At 41.7% G+C, this 19,601-nt stretch overlaps 3 protein-coding genes across 4 annotated transcripts in view; 2 read left to right on the top strand and 1 right to left on the bottom strand.

Moving 5' to 3' along the window:
- LOC102959787 (olfactory receptor 2H2-like) overlaps window positions 1-19,601 on the bottom strand; it is a 258,157-nt gene that overhangs the window by 20,701 nt on the left and 217,855 nt on the right. The window lies entirely within an intron of this gene.
- Window positions 900-3,139, top strand: LOC102957221 (olfactory receptor 2B6-like). Of its 2 annotated transcripts, XM_042985414.1 has the most exons (2): window positions 900-1,131; window positions 1,762-3,139. In XM_042985414.1, exon 2 carries the CDS (start codon window positions 1,841-1,843, stop codon window positions 2,783-2,785), a length of 945 nt encoding a protein of 314 aa, XP_042841348.1. In that variant the 5' UTR covers window positions 900-1,131; window positions 1,762-1,840; the 3' UTR covers window positions 2,786-3,139. The 2 variants fall into 2 exon arrangements, with proteins under 2 accessions (XP_042841348.1, XP_007085980.2); XM_007085918.3 differs by having other exon boundaries at window positions 900-3,139.
- Window positions 5,267-9,434, top strand: LOC107179989 (ADP-ribosylation factor-like protein 2-binding protein). Its single transcript, XM_042985389.1, has 4 exons — window positions 5,267-5,295; window positions 7,217-7,286; window positions 7,886-8,004; window positions 8,833-9,434. Exons 1-4 carry the CDS (start codon window positions 5,267-5,269, stop codon window positions 9,374-9,376), a joined length of 762 nt encoding a protein of 253 aa, XP_042841323.1. The 3' UTR covers window positions 9,377-9,434.

Genomic DNA, 19,601 nt, shown 5'->3' with positions numbered 1-19,601 from the left:
TTCCAGTACGTTAGGGAATTCATGAGTAGGGAAAGAAATAATAACTATTAATAGCTACTGAATTATCAACATATGAAAAGAATTGAGTTACATGTGCCATTTACACTGTATCACTCTGTCCTATGAGAAAATTATGGTCCTTCTAAAGCTGAGAAATTGAACCACAAAAAAAGATGATGTGACATCTCCAAAGTCACACTCCTGCAAAATGGAATGGTCAGGTTTGAAGCAAGAAGGAAAATGCCTTTTATAAAATAACTAGAGAGAAATACAACACGAATTTGCCATAAATGGGAGCAAAACTGAAAGGAATTTAGGATTTTAGGGAATGGAAAAAGTACTCTTTGGATTTTTTTTTTAATTTTTTTTTTAACGTTTTTATTTTTGAGACAGAGAGAGACAAAGCATGAACGGGGGAGGGTCAGAGAGAGGGAGACACAGAATTCGAAACAGGCTCCAGGCTCTGAGCCGTCAGCACAGAGCCCAACGCGGGGCTTGAACTCACGGAGCGCGAGATCATGACCTGAGCCGAAGTCGGCCGCTCAACCGACTGAGCCACCCAGGCGCCCCTCATTGGATTTTTTTTTAATTCCGCTATAGTTAACATGCAGTGTAATATAGTTTCAAGTCTACAACAGAGTGACTCAACATTTGCATACAACATCCAGTGCTCCTCACAAGTGCCCTCCTTAATGCCCATCATCCATCTAGCCCATCCCCCACCCGCCTCCCTCCATCAACCCTCACTTTGTTCTTTGTAAGTTAAGAGTCTGTTTCCTAGTTTGTCTTTTTTTTTTCCTTTTGCTCATTTGTTTTGTGTCTTAAATTCCATATATGAGTGAAATCATATGGTATTTGTCTTTCTCTGAGTGACTTATTTTGCTTACATTCTACTCTCTAGCTCCATGCACATCATCCAATTGTTGCATAATAAAGAGCTGTGTGATCTGGATGGGAAGGTGCAGGTGCACCAGGAGGCAGGAATGTGTGACAGTGAGTGAGAGAGGAGAATAAAGTTGGGGGGGGGGGTGTAAATTTAAATGGCTATCCTGAAGGGTTAGAAATTCATATTTAGCCCTGAAACTCAGGGAGCCAAACATCTGAACCTCTTTCTGGATGCCTCCCTCAGAGGTAAAACTTGCCTCACATTTATCCAGATATTTTTCAAGTAACATTTTTTTCAGCAAGCGAGGTTTTGAGGATTGTTTTGTGTGTATATCATCCTGTTTGAACTTTTTGTTTCTTCCCTCTATTTAAAAATTTTCTGAATAGGATGAGCATTAGGTTGGGAAGGGGTGAGCCGCGTCCTAAAAGTGCAAACTCCCATAACGCAAAATCTGTGCAGGGCAGTTCCCAGGAAGACTGTGACCGGGTCAGTCTAAGGAAGGTCATCACCTGCTGACCCTCAAGCTGACCTCTGTTTGACTTGTATTTGGGAAGCTCCACCTCCTCCCCACTCTGCTTTAATATGTACTCCATTGTTGTCGTTAAATATTCATAACGTGTACAGGTGATGGAAGTTCTATGAAACTTTTTGGAAGATACAAAATCCCGAAAGGGGTGAGTAGCTAACCAGACAGCACCCACAAGGGAAGCCACACTTCCTATTTTGCTGGTGCTCTCCTTATTCCTCTCTCAAGGATCTTTCAGTGGTACATTGGCAATGTTGACTCAACGTGTCACCATAATCAAGGTGCAGGTGCAGATCACAGCAGAAATGGGAAGCCCAGCTCACCACCTCTTGTCCCTACTTCTCAGCAGCTCCCTCTTACCACTGACACCCGTGCCTGGCAGTGGGCACTTAGAGGTTCCAGCTAGCACTTCACCTGTCCATGACAACATGTGGATCAACAATCAGAGCTCTCGAGATGACTTCATCTTACTGGGATTCTCCGACCGCCCCTGGCTGGAGACACCACTCTTTATAATCTTTCTGGTGGCCTACACCTTTGCCCTATTTGGGAATGTGTCCATTATCCTTGTTTCCCGCCTAGACCCCCAGCTTGACAGTCCCATGTACTTTTTTGTCTCTAATCTGTCTCTACTGGACCTCTGCTACACTACCAGCACCGTGCCACAGATGTTAGTCAACCTTAGGGGACCAGAAAAGACCATTAGCTATGGTGGCTGTGTGGCCCAACTCTACATTTTCTTGGCCTTGGGTTCTACTGAATGCATACTTCTAGCCATCATGGCCTTGGATCGCTATACTGCTGTTTGCAAGCCCCTGCACTACCCAATCATCATGAGTCACAGACGTTGCATCCACATGGCCACTGGGACCTGGATCAGTGGCTTTGCCAACTCCCTTGTCCAGTCCACCCTCACCGTGGTGGTCCCACGGTGTGGACACAGGGTGGTGGACCATTTCTTCTGTGAAGTTCCTGCTCTTTTGAAACTAGCATGTGCTGATACTCATGTGAATGAGGCTGAGCTCAACGTGCTGGGGGCGCTGCTGCTTCTGGTGCCCCTCACCCTCATCCTGGGCACCTATGTGCTCATTGCTCGGGCAGTAATGAGGATCCGCTCTGCTGAAAGTCGCTGGAAGGCCTTCAATACCTGTGCTTCACACCTGCTGGTCGTGTCCCTCTTCTACTTCACAGCCATCAGTATGTATGTCCAGCCTCCCTCTAGCTACTCTCATGACAGGGGGAAGATCATGGCTCTCTTCTATGGGATTGTCACTCCCACACTCAATCCATTTATCTACACACTGAGGAACAAGGACGTGAAAGCTGCCCTGGGAAGGGCACTGACCAAGGAGTTCTGGGTCAAGACAGGATGATCTCTGGAAAGGAGACCCACAAAGCAAGGAGGGATGTGTCAGGCTTTCAGGGAAGATGCTGGGCATGAAGTTATGAGACAATGCTGCATCATGTGTCATGAAGTTCACAGATGGAGCAGGACCAGAAAGGAGCAACAAGTCTGGGTGACCTCAGAGCTGTTTTCCACTTATGAGAACACCTGTCTTACAATACGAATCCCATAAGGTCATGTCACCTTCCTCCCCAACCTTGGCTACTAGTTAACCCTAACTGCTGGCTAACTTAGTTTCAGAGGGGAAATTGGCGCAATAACTAGGCAAAAATATATTTAGAAAATATAGAAAATATATTTGGCCTGCATCATTTCTAAATGAATCCCCCAAAAATTAGAAATAATCGCGTATTTAAAAAAACAACAACCATGCCACTGTCATCTTGAGTCGACTTTAATCAACACACATTGACACCATGCAGTCATCCTCTGGCATTTGGTGACCAACTGTGTCACCCATGAGGGCCTTGGACCCAAAAGCAAGTGAACACAAGAGGCATTGAGGTCAAAAGCATCTAAAATAGAAATATGCAAAGGGAAAAATCCATGAAAAAATTTAGAGTCAGTGAATTTAAGTACACATTATTTTGGTCTGAAACCCAAGTCAGTCTTTGTTATGATAAACAACAATGAGGTCATGGTCAATGAAACAGAAGTTACTCAGGGCCAAGAGACAAAACAAAGCACAGTGAACAGTGGGAAATATTCTAAGTCAAGAAACTGTACTAGTGACTAGAGAGTTTGACAAAGTAGCTTCTTTCACCATGTGAACGTGTCCTGCTTCAGTGTGGGAGTTAGGGGAATACGATGTTGAATGCAAAGCCTTAGTTCATCTATCAGACTTATTTTTTAAAAAATGTTTTATAACTCCTGGCTATAAATTGTTTCACACATACATTTTAGTCAAAATAGAGTGAATTCAGCAAAAACTCAATGCTATTGCCTGAAGTGAAAATCAAATCTCACGTTTCATGAATGGGTATATATACCCCCTCAACGGAGTCATGTGTGCCTTTAGGGGACAAAATTCATCATCTTTGACTACAGTTCCTTTGCCACTAAAAAGGGGTGCTAACATTTGCCTTAATTCAAAGGTGTGTGAAATTATGTTCTTCACAGGACATTGACTTTAATTTTAATATTGTAATTCTGTTTCCTATAAACTAAATCTAGATAATTTTTTTAAAGTTTATTATTTTTGAGAGAGAAAGACAGACAGAGCATGAGCAGGGGAGGGACAGAGAGACAGGGAGACACAGAATCCGAAGCAGGCTCCAGGCTCTGAGCTGTCAGCACAGAGCCTGACACAGGGTTCGAACTCATGGACCGCAAGATCATGACCTGAGCCAAAGTTAGACGCTTAACTGACTGAGCCACCCAGGTGCCCCAAGCAAATCTAGATAATAAAAATTTAATTCTAAATTCATAGAGCTCCAATGCATTTTCAATTTGAAGATTTATAAAATCATGGACTAAGCACTTATTCTGACTTATCAATACAATTTCTATGTCATTGTCTCCCTTTTAATACACATTATTGAGCTTTCTGTATAAAATTATCCTTTCCAAAGTCTACCCATCCATAAATACATTTAATAATTTTTACTTATTTCATTTCAGTTCTTTGTAGTTATTTTACACTAATGCATCAGAGTCCCTTAATAATATACACTCCAAGGTCTTAATCAACGTGAGTAATTTTCTGAGAATCCTTCAGTGTATTTTACAAGGTTCTTTAATTTGGGGAAATAAATACACTGACTGACTGAATTCTAGAATCTGGATTAAACTGGTATATGGCTGGGAACATTAAGGATGTATCAGGTTCAATATCCTGTCAGAGATTCTGAAAATTTGGAATTGCAAATGTTAATGATAACACAAAACATGCATAAAATCTCTCCCCGGAGATAAAATACTCTAGTAAATGGAGATTACCACATGCCATGGAGTACTTCCTAGGACCCTCCTCCCTCTCCCCCTCCCACATATCAGCATCAATCCTGCCATGGGGTATTTCCTTGGACCCTCCTCCTTCCCCTCCCCATATATCACCATCAATCCTGCCATGGGTATTTCCTAGGACCCTCCCCCTCCCCACATATCAGCATCAATCCTGGACATTTCTAGCTCAGCATATTAAACTTCATTAAAAAAAAAAAAATTCACAACCCTAAGGGCTGTGTCCTGCAGTGGCTTCTGTTTGAACACTTTATTGTGTTCACTGCCTGTCAGGAGACCTCCTTCCCAAACCCCCCTGTAATATTCATATTTTAATGCCTTACATATCTGCAGATTTCTTTACAATGCTTTTGCATGATAAACATTTAGTAAATACACTAACATAATTAGGTCAAGATATGGCTCTTTTTTCCCTCCCCGATGCCCACTGCACTAACCCCCTTCCTGAAGGGACAGTGTGAGGCTCTGCTCCTGTTAATGATGTACCATGAACACATCACTGTCCGTGGCCCAGCTGTAAGTCAGATGAAGGTGGAACAGGGAGGAAAAAGCTTTTGCAAAATAAAGGCTCCTGGTTATACAAGGGAAAGACAGTCTGTTACCTCAATGTTTCTCCTTGGTTTCTTTAAACCACTAAAAAACTTTTTGGTTGCAGTGTTTCTCGAATTCATGATTCATTTTAACATGGAACCTCAAATCAATACTATCTAAAATATAAAATGTATCCTAGTATGTATTAAGAAAAAATGTTTATGGGATTAATTTATTAATTCTAGTAAAGCGGTATATCTCTCAGAGGGTATTTGAAGTCACTAGACAAAAATGCTACATCTTCTTGGGTTTGTTAGTTTTGTTTAAAGGTCTAGATAGACTTAAAAATAACTGAACATTAAAACAACTATTTTGTATTGAAATGATCAGGGATATATTATTGTGTGAAAGTTGCATACATTTTTAAACAAAAACATGGGTTTTCAAAAATATTTAGTGCTGATGTGAGAGGCTGTTCCCAAACCCTAGGGATATATTTTGATTTATCTTCAGTATTATAGATATAGTAGAGCAAAACCCTAAGATTTAAGCAAAAAAAGAACTCAATAGCTACTTGCCGTTTGCAACTAAGTGGATGGAAATAGAGAGTATTATGCTAAGGGAAATTAGTCAGAGAAAGACAAATATCATATGACTTCACTCATATGAGGACTTTAAAATACAAAACAGATGAACATAAGGGAAGGGAAGCAAAAATAATATAAAAACAGGGAGGGGGGCAAACCATAAAGGACTCTTAAATATAGAGAACAGAGGGTGACTGGAGGGATGGGGGGAGATGGGCTAAATGGATAAGGGGGCTTAGGAAATCTACTCCTAAATCACTGTTGCACCATATGCTAACTTGGATGTATTTTAAAAAAAATAAATTTAAAAAAAGAACTGAATATTTAATTTTACAAATGTAATTAATACTTCTTCATGAATTCTGCCTGGTATTTTACAAGTTTATTTATTTAAATACATCACTAAGTGAATTATCGTATGTGTATTGCCAAGCAGGCAAATCAATTTGGTGCAGGGTTAAAATCAAGATTAAAAAAGAAATCTTTTTAACATTCATGAAAGTATTACTGAAACATTAGTGAATTGGTTAAATATTATATTGTAAAATTTTGCAAATATCAGTAAGTCATTAAATAGAAAAATGCTTTGTGATATAGAAAGAACAGCAGGCGAGCACATTCAATAGGTAAAAATATTTACGACAAAACAAAGTCATATTATTGTTTTTACAGAAGGAGAACTAGACAGTTAACCAACAGAGTCAGGAACAAATCAAGGTTTCCCTCTGATCACAATTTTTATTACTGTTTTGGATTAACCACCTGCTATAGACTGAATGTTTGTGTCCTTCCAAAATTCATACGTGGAACTTACTCTCCATGCGTTAGTATTTTGTGGAGGGCTGGGCCCCGGTGCCAGGCTGAGACCGGGTCGAGCAACGTTCCCTGTTGACTCAGCCAACCCGGTGGTTCCCCCTCCAATTCCCCCACTTTCAAGGGCATACGAAAGCCTTGTCAAGGCTGAGAAAGTTAATTCCTGAAGCCTGTGGTCTGCAGGTGTTGGCAGTAATGCTACCTCCCTTTTTCTACCCTGAGTCAGATAGAAACAAACATGGGAATTGTGTTTTGCTAGCAATCTATCAACAAGGTCTTGTGACCCGTTCAGAAAGTTCACAAGGTACACACAACTAAATGTTTTGGCTGTCAGTGATCATGTGAAACCTGTTTATTCTTAGAATGACCTGATCCATAAGAGTCTTATATTATAAAAGATTGTGTAGAGCAACAATAAAGCCGTCACTTGGGCCATCAGCCCAGGGGACCTTCCTGTTCCCAAACTTTCTCTTCTGTCTTTTTTTCTTGCATTCCCCTACCCTCAGGACCCTGACCTCGGTGTTTGTCGCGCCGGTCGCGACAGTATTTGTATGTGAGCTTTCGGGAGCTGATTGGGTGGAGAGGGGGAGACTGTGGATGGGCTCAGAGCCCCCTGGTCCCTCCTCCCATGAGCAAAGAGCACAGTGAACACAGCTGTCTGTGAACCAGGAGGCCCACACCACACAAGGGTCTCCTGGCTGCTTGAGTTTGGAACTGCCAGACTCCAGAACTCTGATAAATAGATTTCTGTTCTGGATAAGCCACATCCTATCGTATTTTGTTATAGCAGCCAAACAGAATAAGAATAAAAGAACACCCATTGCCTTAAAAGAATTAGATTATTAAAAATGCGTAAACATTATAAAACAAGGAAGGCAGTGGCATTTTAATTAACTGTTCCAATAGTGAGGTTTCACTTATGTTGAAAATGTTCATTCCTTTACTCAGTGAATAGTTATTGATGTCACATGTATGTAAGCCACTGAACTAGAAGAGGCAATCTGAAGTGAATAAGACATTGGCCCGTTCTCAAAGAGTACAAATCTAGAAGAAAACAGAGATGTGAATAAATAAGGACACAAAGCTGAGAGTCTAGAAAGACTCTAAAAGGTAAAGGCTGTAAAGGGTGAGAGACGACGTTGTGAAACAGAGACAATCATCTCTGGATCCTGCAGAGGGCCAGTGTCCAGCTGAGTGTCCACAGCACGGCGGTCGGCACGAGCCCGCAGGAAACCGTCCAGGCTGAGGGAGTGGAGGACACGGTCCCCGAGCTTACACAAGGGCTGGGGACGCTGTGACTTCCCCGCAGCCAGACTTAATCGTAAGGATCATGGACACTGGGGTCGGCGCCCCAAAGCCCCAGCCGGGGCAGTAATCACCGTCAGCCATTCGCAACGGCCCTGGTCTCACCTAACAAATCCTCAAAAGAGCCAGCAGTATCAGATCGTTTCCGAGTAACTTCCAGAAAAAAGATGAAGACCTTTTATAGGGATATAAATATATCTACCTTCTAATTACATCGGGACCACGTGACTCGGGGAAATCAAATGTGAGTGTAAGTAATAAGTGTCTTCAAAATTCCTGTCTTCTGGGGGCGGGGCGCGCTTCCGGGCTGCGGGTAACTGACGCCAGTCCCTTAGGGCCGCTGCGGCGCGCAGAACCTGGGCGCCGAGAGAGGCCTGGCCCCGCGTGGGGTCCAGCCTGCGCGGCTGCCGTCGGGGAGCCTGACGCGCGGGGCCACACACGCAGGGCCCAGCTATTTAGGCCGTGAGCGGCCGCGGCCTTGGCGGCGAGGCCTCCCAGGTGCCGGCTGGGGCGCTAAGGAGCGGAGCGCAGGCTGGGCCCGGGCCGCGGGCGGGATCAGAGGCGGCGGGGCCGGGGCGCCTCCGGTGGCTCAGTGGGTTAAGCGTCCGACTTCGGCTCAGGTCATGATATCGCGGTTTGTGAGCTTGAGCCCTGCGTGGGGCTGTGTGCTGACAGCTCGGAGCCTGGAGCCTGCTTCGGATTGTGTGTCTCCGTCTCTCTCTGCCCCTGCCCCACCTGTGCTCTGTCTCTCTCCATCAAAAATAAAATAAAATGTAAAAAATATATATATTTAAAAATATATTAAAAAAAAAAAAAGAGGTCGACGGTCCTGCTCGCGCGTGGAGGAGAAGGAGGCAGCCGCGGCGGCGGCTGTTTTCCTAGAGAAAGAGAGCTTCGTTCTGTCCTTCTCTTCTGCCTCTGATGCAGAATTTGATGCTGTGGTTGGATATTTAGAGGACATTATCATGGATGATGACTTCCAGTTATTACAGAGGAATTTCATGAACAAGTACTACCAGGAGTTTGAAGACACAGAAGAGAATAAACTCACCTACACACCTATTTTTAAGGAATATATTTCTTTGGTAGAAAAGTATGTTCAAGAACAGCTGCTGGAGCGGATTCCTGGATTTAACATGGCACCTTTCACCACAACTTTGCAGCACCATAACAATGAAGTGGCTGCTGACCTACTTGACATGCTGCTCACGTTCACACATTTTCTGGCTTTGAAGGAAATGTTTCTGGACTACAGAGCAGAAAAAGAAGGCCGGGGACTGGATTTAAGCAGTGGTTTGGTGGTGACTTCATTGTGCAAATCATCCCCCGTGCCAGCTTCCCAGAATGATCTGCAGCACTAGGGCCTACCACCAGGCAACGATATCTTTCTGGACGTCGCCAGCCCCACAGACTGGAAGAGGCTTTGGCTATGCGACAGAATACATCTTGGAAAGACTGGCTCTGTTCCACAACTCTTCACTGACGTTAAGTATTGGTGGGTCAGAAGACAGTCTTCTGACCCTCCTAGGCCCCTGAAGCACCTTGTGTTCAGTAATCCTAGCACTCCTCCCCAAGTAGGCCCCTCGCTCTGGCCTGAGTCAGGCTCCTCTGGAGCAAGCCTGAGGCCCGCATTCCCCCAGGGACCCCTTCCCCAGCATAAATGTTGGTAGGTCAGCAGCATTTGGAAGAACCCACCAACTCCAGCCCTCTTTGGCTCCCCACGTCCATCAGGCTTTTTGTGTGCTCACAGCTTCCTGTATGCATCAGTTTCGGTCCTGCAGCCTCAGAGGGGTTTTTACCTGTGTGGGAACATTTCTCTAGGGTGTTCCTTGAGCTGGCTGTCCTCTGCAGCAGCTCCCATCCCAGCTAGTCCTGGCCGTAGGAATAACTGAGAGATGCCCCTGACCTGAAGCTACATGTGAAAATCACTTCCTTGTCTTGCACTCGGCAATCCCTGCATCACTCTGTCTTCTGCTGGTCCTGATGTAGTCTGTTTCCAGAATTCTTTTAAGCATTTTTAGAAAACTATTTTTATAGATGAATACTCAGGCTAACCTAGTGGCTATAATCTCGGAGCTTCCATGATTACCTACTTAAAGATCAAAGTATTATATACTGTGTGCTTTTTAGCTATTATCACTATCAAAGCAAAGATGCTTTCTACGTTGGTGTACCTAGTTTACTGGCCCCAATGAGTGTGTGTTTATGCTGGAAGTAGGCTAAAAGGTCTCCCTTTCTTACAGCATGTTAAGTGTTCGTACAGGTTTGCTAAAACGCTTTCTGTTTGTTAGGTTTTCTGTTGGAGTAGGGACTCTGCAGTTCCTTCCTCCTGTTAAAATCTCCCTACCAAGGCAGTGTTCCGCTGGGCTGGCTCAGCATGAGGAGGAGAGAGCAAACAGCTTTAATAGTCATATGTATGCTTTGATTTAGCACAATGTTTCATAGAAATTACCAGAAAACATGATGTCACATCTCTAGAAAGAAAAGACATAGTATTTCAATTGTCAATGTGTACCTTCCATATTTTTTTAAGTAAAAATAAGACTATACTTACAAAAAAAAATCCTGTCTTCTGGAAAACAGTGTGGAGGTTACTCAAAAAATTAAAAATAGAACTATCCTATGACCCAGCAATACCACTGCTAGGAATTTACCCAAGGGATACAGGAGTGCTGATGCATAGGGGCACTTGTACCCCAATGTTTATAGCAGCACTTTCAACAATAATCAAATTATGGAAAGAGCCTGAATGTCCATCAACTGACGAATGGATAAAGAAGATGTGGTTTATATATACAATGGAATACTACTTGGCAATAAGAAAGAATGAAATCTGGCCATTTGCAGCAACATGGATAGAACTAGAAGGTATTATGCTAAGTGAAATAAGTCATACAGAGAAAGAAAGTACCATATGTTTTCACTCTTATGTGGATCTTCAGAAACTTAACAGAAGACCATGGGGGAGGGGAGGGGGGGAAGTTACAGAGAAAGAGGGAGGCAAACCATAAGAGACTCTTGGATACTGAGAACAAACTGAGGGTTGATGGGGGGTGGGGGAGAGGGGAGGGTGGGTGATGGGCATTGAGGAGGGCACCTGTTGGGATGAGCACTGTGTGTTGAGAAACCAATTTCTCAAAAATGATATTAAAAAAATAAAATAAAACTCCTGTCTTTCCCCTACTTCTGGCACTTCTCCTGGGCCTCAGCAACCTTGCAGGTCACATTCTGAGAGGTCTGGATCACCTGGTTATTGGAAAGAATGAGACACTGATTTCCAAAGTCATATTTTATATGAATAAAAAATGTAGTATTTGGGTCTAAATTACTGAGTTGGGATTGTTACTGCAGCTAGCCCTAACCTCCCTTGAACAATACAGGTACAGCACACATAAAATCCCAAAAGTAAGGTAAGCATTATTGTGAAAAAGTGTTTAAACTTGATACCTGGAATAAATACCACAATTAGGTAAAATACCAGTATTCCCATTATACCCCACGTACACCTATAAGAAGTGCAAACCAATTTTCCTTGTGTGACACTTTACACTGATAGCCATGTTTATAAACGTAAGCCAACACATGATTTTCTGAGTTCGGTTTAGCAAGTAAAAAACGCTTAAAGTTTTTGTGTAAATCCACGGCGTGGTTGGTGGGAGGGTACGTGAAGGAGAAAACGCTCAAACCAGCAAGCAAGCCAAAGTAGCATTCCTCATGTTAACTGAATCACACAATAAGTCCAGATACCCTCCATCCCCACCCAGTTAGGATCTATTTCTCTTGTGCTGAGAACTTGTAAGATCTACTCTTCAGATAGGTGGGAAGAGGGCAGTGGAGCAGGAAGGCCCTGGGCTGGCCTCACCCACGAACACAACTACAGTAACTCAATCATTCTGAACACCCCAAAACGAACCTGAAGACTGTCAGGACAAGCTCCACAACCTAAGGTAGAGAAGAGGCCACAGCCAAGAAGGTAGGAATGCCCAGATGCAGTTTGGGAGAGAAATGGACCTTGGCCGCTGGGATGGGGAGGGAGCTGAGGTCAAGGTCAAGGAGAAGGGCAAGGGAGGGGGTGGGGAATGATGAATCTCCCTAGCAACCATCCAGCAGGGCTAGAGGGGCTGGATCTCCTGACTTCTGGCAACAGCAGGAATTCAAGCCTGGAATGTTAAAGGAGGAGGCTGGGATCAGCCTGAGGGCACTGCCTTGCGCTTGGAGACACAGAAGGACAAACAGCCCAAGGACAGTGAGGAGGAAGCAATCTGAGAAGCTCCTGGGGTGCAGAGAGGGGAGGTTATTTGCTCATCTCTGTGCACATCCCAGAGAGGCAGCATTCTCAGAAAGACCCCACTAGGAACAGGACTTGGCCGGAGCCATTTCCCTCCTGTGGCCACCAGCAGCCAACACTCACCACCTAACTGGCTTCTGACCGGTGTGAGGTGATATTTCACTGTAATTTTGACTGATGAATGGATAAAGATGTGGAATGAATATATATATATATATATATATATATATATATATATATACACACACACACAATATATTACTCATTCATCAAAAGGGATGAAATGGTGCCATTTACAATTGACATGGATGGAGGTAGAGAGTATTATGCTAAGCGAAACAAGTCAGGGAAAGATGAATACCGCATGATTTCACTCATACGTGGAGTTTAAGAAACAAAACAGATGATCATAGAAAAACAGAAAGAGACAAACCAGAAAACAGATTCTTAACTGTAGAGAACAAACCAACCAATGGTTAACAGAGGGGAGACCGTGGGGGATGGGTGAATGGGGATCAAGGAGGGTGAAAGGGCGGGCCTAGGCAGGCTGACTCCATCTTGTTCCGTGTTCTTCACCTTGACCACGCCTCCTCCCCTTGAGTAACCTCCTGCTCACCTGCCTAACAGGACTCGGACCCTTCCCCAGCCAATTGGCTGAGGCCACAGCCATTACCTCACCAACTGCCCCTAGGCCCCAATAAAACCTTTGTCCTTTTGAAACTCGCTCTCTCTCCCTGGTATGTCACTGCTGTGTCGGTGCAGGTAGGGGATTGAGCTCGGGCTAGCTCGAATAAAGGCTCTTTTGCTTTTACAGCGGACTCGGCTCCCTGGCAGTCTTTGGGGATCACAAATTCTGGGCATAACAGAGGGCACTTGTGATGAGCACTGGGTATTGTGTGTAAATACTGAATCAATAAATTGCACACCTGAAATTAATATTACACTGTACTTTAACTGGAGTTAATTTTTTTTAAATATTTATTTATTTTTGAGAGAGAGACAGAGACGGAGCATGAGCCAGGGAGGGGCAGAAAGAGGAAGACACAGCATCTGAAGCAGGCTCCAGGCTCTGAGCTGCCAGCACAGAGCCCGACGTGGGGCTTGAACCTACAAACTGAAAGATCCTGACCTGAGACAAAGTCGGACGCTTAACCAACTGAGCCACCCAGGTGCTCCTTAACTAACTGGAGTTTAAATAAAAACTTTTTAAAAACGGTCAGAATGAAATCTTGCCATTTGCAACTACATGGATGGAACTGGAGGGTATTATACTAAGTGAAATTAGTCAGAGAAAGACAAAAATCATATGGCTTCACTCATATGAGGACTTTAAGAGACAAAACAGATGAACATAAGGAAAGGGAAACAAAAATAATATAAAAACAGGGAGGGGGACAAAACAAAAGAGACTGATAAATATGGAGAACAAACTTAGGGTTGGTGGAGGGTTTGTGGGAGGGGGGATGGTCTAAATGGGTAAGGGGTATTAAGGAATCTACTGAAATCATTGCTTCATTATATACTAATTTGGATGTAAATTTTAAAAAATAAAAAATAAAGTTAAATAAAAAAATGGTCAGAAGACATGAATAGACATTTTCCCAAAGAAATCCAGATGGCTAACAGACACATGAAAAGATGCTCAACACCACTCCTCATCAGGGAAATACAAATCAAAACCATGATGAGATACCACCTCACACCAGTCAGAATGGCTAACATTGACAATTCAGGCAACAACAGGTGTTGGTAAGGATGTGGAGAAAGGGGAACCTTCTTGCCCTGTTGGTGGGAATGCAAACTGGTGCAGTCACTCTAGAAAATAAGAGTATGGAGGTACTTCAAAAATTTTAAATTTAAAATTTAAATTTTTAAATTTAAGTGATTTGATATATGCGTATATTGTGAAACGATCAGACAATAACTCTAGATACCGTCCACCCCCACACACAGTTAGGATCTATTTTTCCAACTACCCTATGACCCAGCAATTGCACTACTAGGTATTTACCCAAAGAATACAAAAACACTAATTCAAAGTGGTACATGCACACTGATGTTTATAGCAGCATTATCAACAATAGCCAAATTCCAGTGTTAATCAACTGATGAATGGATAAAGAATATGTGGTATGTATACACCCCCCCCCACACACACAATGGACTATTACTCAGCCATGAAAAAGAATGAAGTCTTGCCATTTGCAGCAATGTGGATGAAACTAGAGTGTATTATGCTAAGTGAAATAAGTCAGTCAGAGAAAGATAAATACCCTATGATTCCACTCATATGTGGAATTTAAGAAACAAAACAAATGAGCAAAGGGGAAAAACAGAGAGACAAACCAAGAAAAGACTTACCTATACAGAACACACTGATAGTCACCAGAGGGAGGTGGGAGGGGAAAAAGAGAAATGTCATGGGGATGAAGGAGGGTATAGAGCACTGGGTGTTGTTTGCAAGTGTTGAATCACCATGTTGTACGCCTGAAACTAATATTACACTGTATGTTAACTGGAATTAAAATTAAAACTTACAAAAATCTACTCTAGTAGCAACTTTCAAATATATATTATTGTTAAGTATAGTCACCATGCTGTACAAGGCATTCCCAGAACTTACTTGTCTTAAACCCGAAGTTTGTATCCTTTGATGACCTTCACCCATTTTGCCCAGGCCCGTCTCTCCACCTGTGTTAACCACCAATCTGTTCTCTGTAAATATGAGTTCCTTTTTGTTTAGATCACACAGTATTTGTCTATCTCTATATGACTTATTTACCTGACAACCATTTTTAGTATTGAAAATATAGGTCCCTTCTGAGCTGTTCAGTAATTTGAAAAAATGACAGCTAATCACTTTTGCTGCAAACACACTCCTTTTTCTACAATCTTCTTAAAGTTTTCAATTCTGGAATGATTCAGTTTTGGTTTGATGAGGACAATAGATATTTTAGATTTTTTTTTTTGAATTTTTATTTTGGCAGTCATTGGATGCTTTTAACATGTATTTATGGGATTTACCCATTCTTTAAACAAGAAAACACACCCACCCACCTCTCCAATTTCTATGTGCTTTTGTATATGAGATATATTTTATTATTTTGTCCTATTTGAACTATACCATGATTTTCTTGGAATTAGCCTACTAATTAATATGTTGACATGCTTGGATTCTCTAATATTGATTTTACCTTCTTTCGATAATCATCTACCACTCTTATCCAAAGCTTTAATGAAAATATTGATCAGATCACAATAAAAACCTGTGTTAAAATAGCAGATAGTCTTCTGAAAACTTAATTTCAGAGATCTCTTTTTGATTACTTTGATTACTTTTTGATCACTTTATTGTTCATGAAAACGTTATAAAAACAGGTGAGATGCTCCCAGAGACACTTCCTGAGGTACTGAAGCAGGACTATAATTAATGATCTGGACTCAAAACCAAGCCTGCTGGTTTATAACTTTTAAAATTCAATTTCTTAATATTAAAAATAGGGGAACTTAGAGCTATTTTTAAGTGGTGGTCAAATGGAATATAAGTGACATTGAAATTTTGATATTTAGGAGTAGCTGGAAGATTTAGAAATTTTTAATTTCTTTTGCTGTTGAGAAAGTAGATCCAACTTTGGCTCAGGTCGTGATCTCACAGTTTTTGAATTCGAGCCCCATGTCGGGCTCTGTGCTGACAGCTCAGAGCCTGGAGCCTGCTTCGGATTCTGTGTCTCCTCCTTCTGCACCTCTCCTGCTTGCAGTCTGTCTGTCTGTCTCTCTCTCAAAAATAAATAAACATATAAAACAAACAAAAAAATGAAAGTAGATTTAATTAATGTTCATATTGCAATAAAAAATGCCTTTCCTACAATGATAGGAATTTGAAAACTGAATACATAGGTCTTTAGTTGAAAATTACTCATTTATGTGATTGTTATAATGGGACCCAGATGATCAGGTTCAGAGTTATTTTAGAAAAGATAGTGTTTAGATGAGGTTTAAACTCAGTGAGCTCTGAATATTGCTTTAATGCTAAGATACTTGATTCTATTATTATGTATAGGTGTATACAAACAAATAATTGCTAAATATTTCCTTTTTCTTTTTTTTTTCTTTTTTACTGTTTATTTATTTTTGAGAGAGAGAGAAGAAAAAGAGACAGCATGAGCTGGGGAGGGACAGAGAGAGAGGGAGACACAGAATCCAAAGCAGACTCCAGGTTCTGAGTAGTCAGCACAGAGGTGGATGCGGGGCTTGAACCCATGAACTGTGAGATCATAACCTGAGCCGAAGTTGGATGCTCAACCGACTGAGCCACCCAGGCACCCCAGTATACACTTTTTCTAAATGAGGCCCTTATGAGCAGGCATGATTTTATTGATGACCACTAAATTGGAATTGTTAATAGAAAGTTGAATTGAAATAGAAATTGAATTAATGAAAAAATACCATTTTCTAGAGAAATCTAAGTCTGACCTTATACTGTAGAAAATAAGTTATACACATTATGCATTTTTCCCTCCCTGGAAGGCACAGGCTACAAGATACAGTTAACCTAAGATGGTAATTAATTACTTTCCACTGAGGCAATCCCTTGGGGGGCCACTCCATTAAGCCCCACGCTCTGAACTGTGTTTACCTGAAACACCACCCTCGCCGAGCAGACCTGCTCCCTGGTACCTGGGCCGCACTCGATTCTTTTCAGTGTCAATGGGCTTTGGGAGAAGTTAAAATGTCCCTGGGTCTATGCCCTCTGTTCAGCCTCTTATGAAAGCATCTCAGTCCTTTCCTGGCCTGAACATTTCAGAGACCAGGCTACCAACTTGGCGTTTAAAACAAAGATGCTCAGTTTTAGGATTAATTGAGATTTGCTCCTACTGACCAAGACCAACTCTGGTGAGTGCAACTTCTCCATATTTTACGAAATGTATAGCCATCCTCCTGAGGAGAATGGTCACGATGTCTGTGTTTCCTCTCACATCTCATTCATGTTTTGAACCTCGTTCATGTTCAGACACCTATGAAACCTCCAAAATAGATCTAGCAAATCCACAAATGATCTTCAAAATGGCCAATTCAATGTGCTTTTGTTGTTATTTTAAATTTCCTTTCTTAAACATATGATCCTATCATATAGTTTCTTCTAAAACATTTCTCTTCCATTGGCTCTGTGAGGCCACTCACTGCTGGTTTTCCCCTTCCTCTGTGACTGTCTTCCTCAGCCCCTGGCTCCTCTCATGCATATCTCTTGAAATTTGACGGTATCTGAACATCATCCTCAGCCCTATTTTCTGTCTTTTTTTCCCCTAAAAATATTCTTATAAGTGCCTTTCAAAGGAGCTAGGTTCACTGCTTTTCTACATTGATGGTGTTTTCAGTTCTAGATCCTCATATTCGACCTCAAGCTCAGCACACAATCACCTCAGACTGGGTCTTTCTCATCAGGGTCACCTCCTCTCCCAACCACCTTCCTGTCTGTATCTGTTTTGGAGAATAGCACAACATCTTTCCTCTGTACGTCCATCACATCAGGTTTTATCTGCCCATTTTCTCTTGTACTTGTCACTTCTTGTCACACTTACAGATCAGTTCAAACCTTCACCATCTCTGGCAATATTTCATTTTTCAATCTTACATCCTGCTAATCCAACATCCATGCTGTTGCCAGAATGCTTCCTAATAATTAGTTTCAGCGAGTTCTCAAAATAAATTACAGCAAAACAAAAAGGTACTACCTCAGTGATTTTCAACCTCTTTCCATTGGGTAGGATTAATCAATGTAATAAACCACAGTATCTGATGGACTAATTCAAGCAACTTGATAAACTGTATAGAATTGAAATCAATCAAGTATATACCCAGTTAAATAAATATTTACTTAGTGCTTCTATGTTAGGTACCATTATCAAAGGTGGAGAAATGGACAGAGATGGTGAAGAAATTGCCTTCTTGACCAAGAAACTCACTGAAGGTGAATTGACCTTTCAACAAATCCACAGATTTTTAAAAAGAAGTAGAAATCGGTGGAGTAAACTCTGATACACAGAATGGTTTTATGATTCTACAGTATCACCTTTAACATAAAACGTGACACCAGCCAATCCCCCTAACAATTATGTTATACGTGGTATTAAGGTTTTGTTTGTTTGATTATTTTTAGAAATGGGCACTCACTAGCTAATATATTTCATGTCCTGGAGAAAAAGAAAAGTAAATGTTTACTCTTATTGGAGAAGTCACAATAGAGATAATACTGGAAAGGCATATACTCTATTATCTAGCATTCTGCCTACAATGTAGTAAGAACTAAATACTTCTTCAAATTTTTTTAAGTTATCTATTCATTCAGAGAGAGACAGCGAGAGATTGCGAGCAGGGGAGGAATAGAGAGAGAGGAAGAGAGAGAGAATTCCAAGCAGGTTCCTCACTGGCAGAGTGTAGCCCTATGTGGGGCTCAAACTCACAAACTGTGAGATCATGACCTGAGCCGAGATCAAGAACCAGGCGCTTAAATGACTGAGCCACCCAGTGCCCCAGAACTCAGTATTTTTTAGAAAACCTCATTATTTGTTCAAACGAACCTGATTGGACATATCCAAATCCAAATCATCCTAAGGTTTTAAAAATTAAAAGGACAAGGCACCATCAGACAGTTGTGATATCTATCAAGTTCCAAACCTCAGAATTCAATGCTTAGTTTCAGTGGCATCTGCATGTGACAATTTTGAGGTTTATTTCACTGTTTGAGCTTGCTCTGGGAAGTTCATTCCAACCAAGTTTCATATTTTAAAAATGTTGAGAGCCTTTCAGAGGCAAGGAATATGACTGTTTTTAGAGTGAACAGCTCCCCTACGTTTGCCTCTGGTCTGTTCTTAGATCCACTTACAAGGTGGTACCAACAATTTAATTTTAGATGGTTAACAAAAGAAATGTTACTACCTTACTGTAATACTAAGGTATCATAATAAGATGCAATAATACTAGTACAATCTTCAATGACTATGTTGAGTGGAAAGATTTCATCGTCTCTGTCAGTTTCACACCTTTAACAATCCAAACTCTGCTCCAGAAAATTCTGATGACTTTTTTCAAGCTATGTGACGCCATTGGTCACCCTTAGAGCTTCTGTTTCTGAATAATGAGTAAAGGTTCTTCTTTTTTTTTAATATATGAAATTTATTGTCAAATTGGTTTCCATACAACACCCAGTGCTCATCCCAAAAGGTGCCCTCCTCAATAACCATCACCCACCCTTCCCTCCCTCCCACCCCCCATCAACCCTCAGTTTGTTCTCAGTTTTT

This window comes from Panthera tigris, chromosome B2 (genome assembly GCF_018350195.1).
Source record: "Panthera tigris isolate Pti1 chromosome B2, P.tigris_Pti1_mat1.1, whole genome shotgun sequence".
NCBI lineage: Eukaryota > Metazoa > Chordata > Mammalia > Carnivora > Felidae > Panthera > Panthera tigris.
Note: the sequence above shows the minus strand (reverse complement) of the source record. Positions and strands in the feature narration are given on the sequence as shown.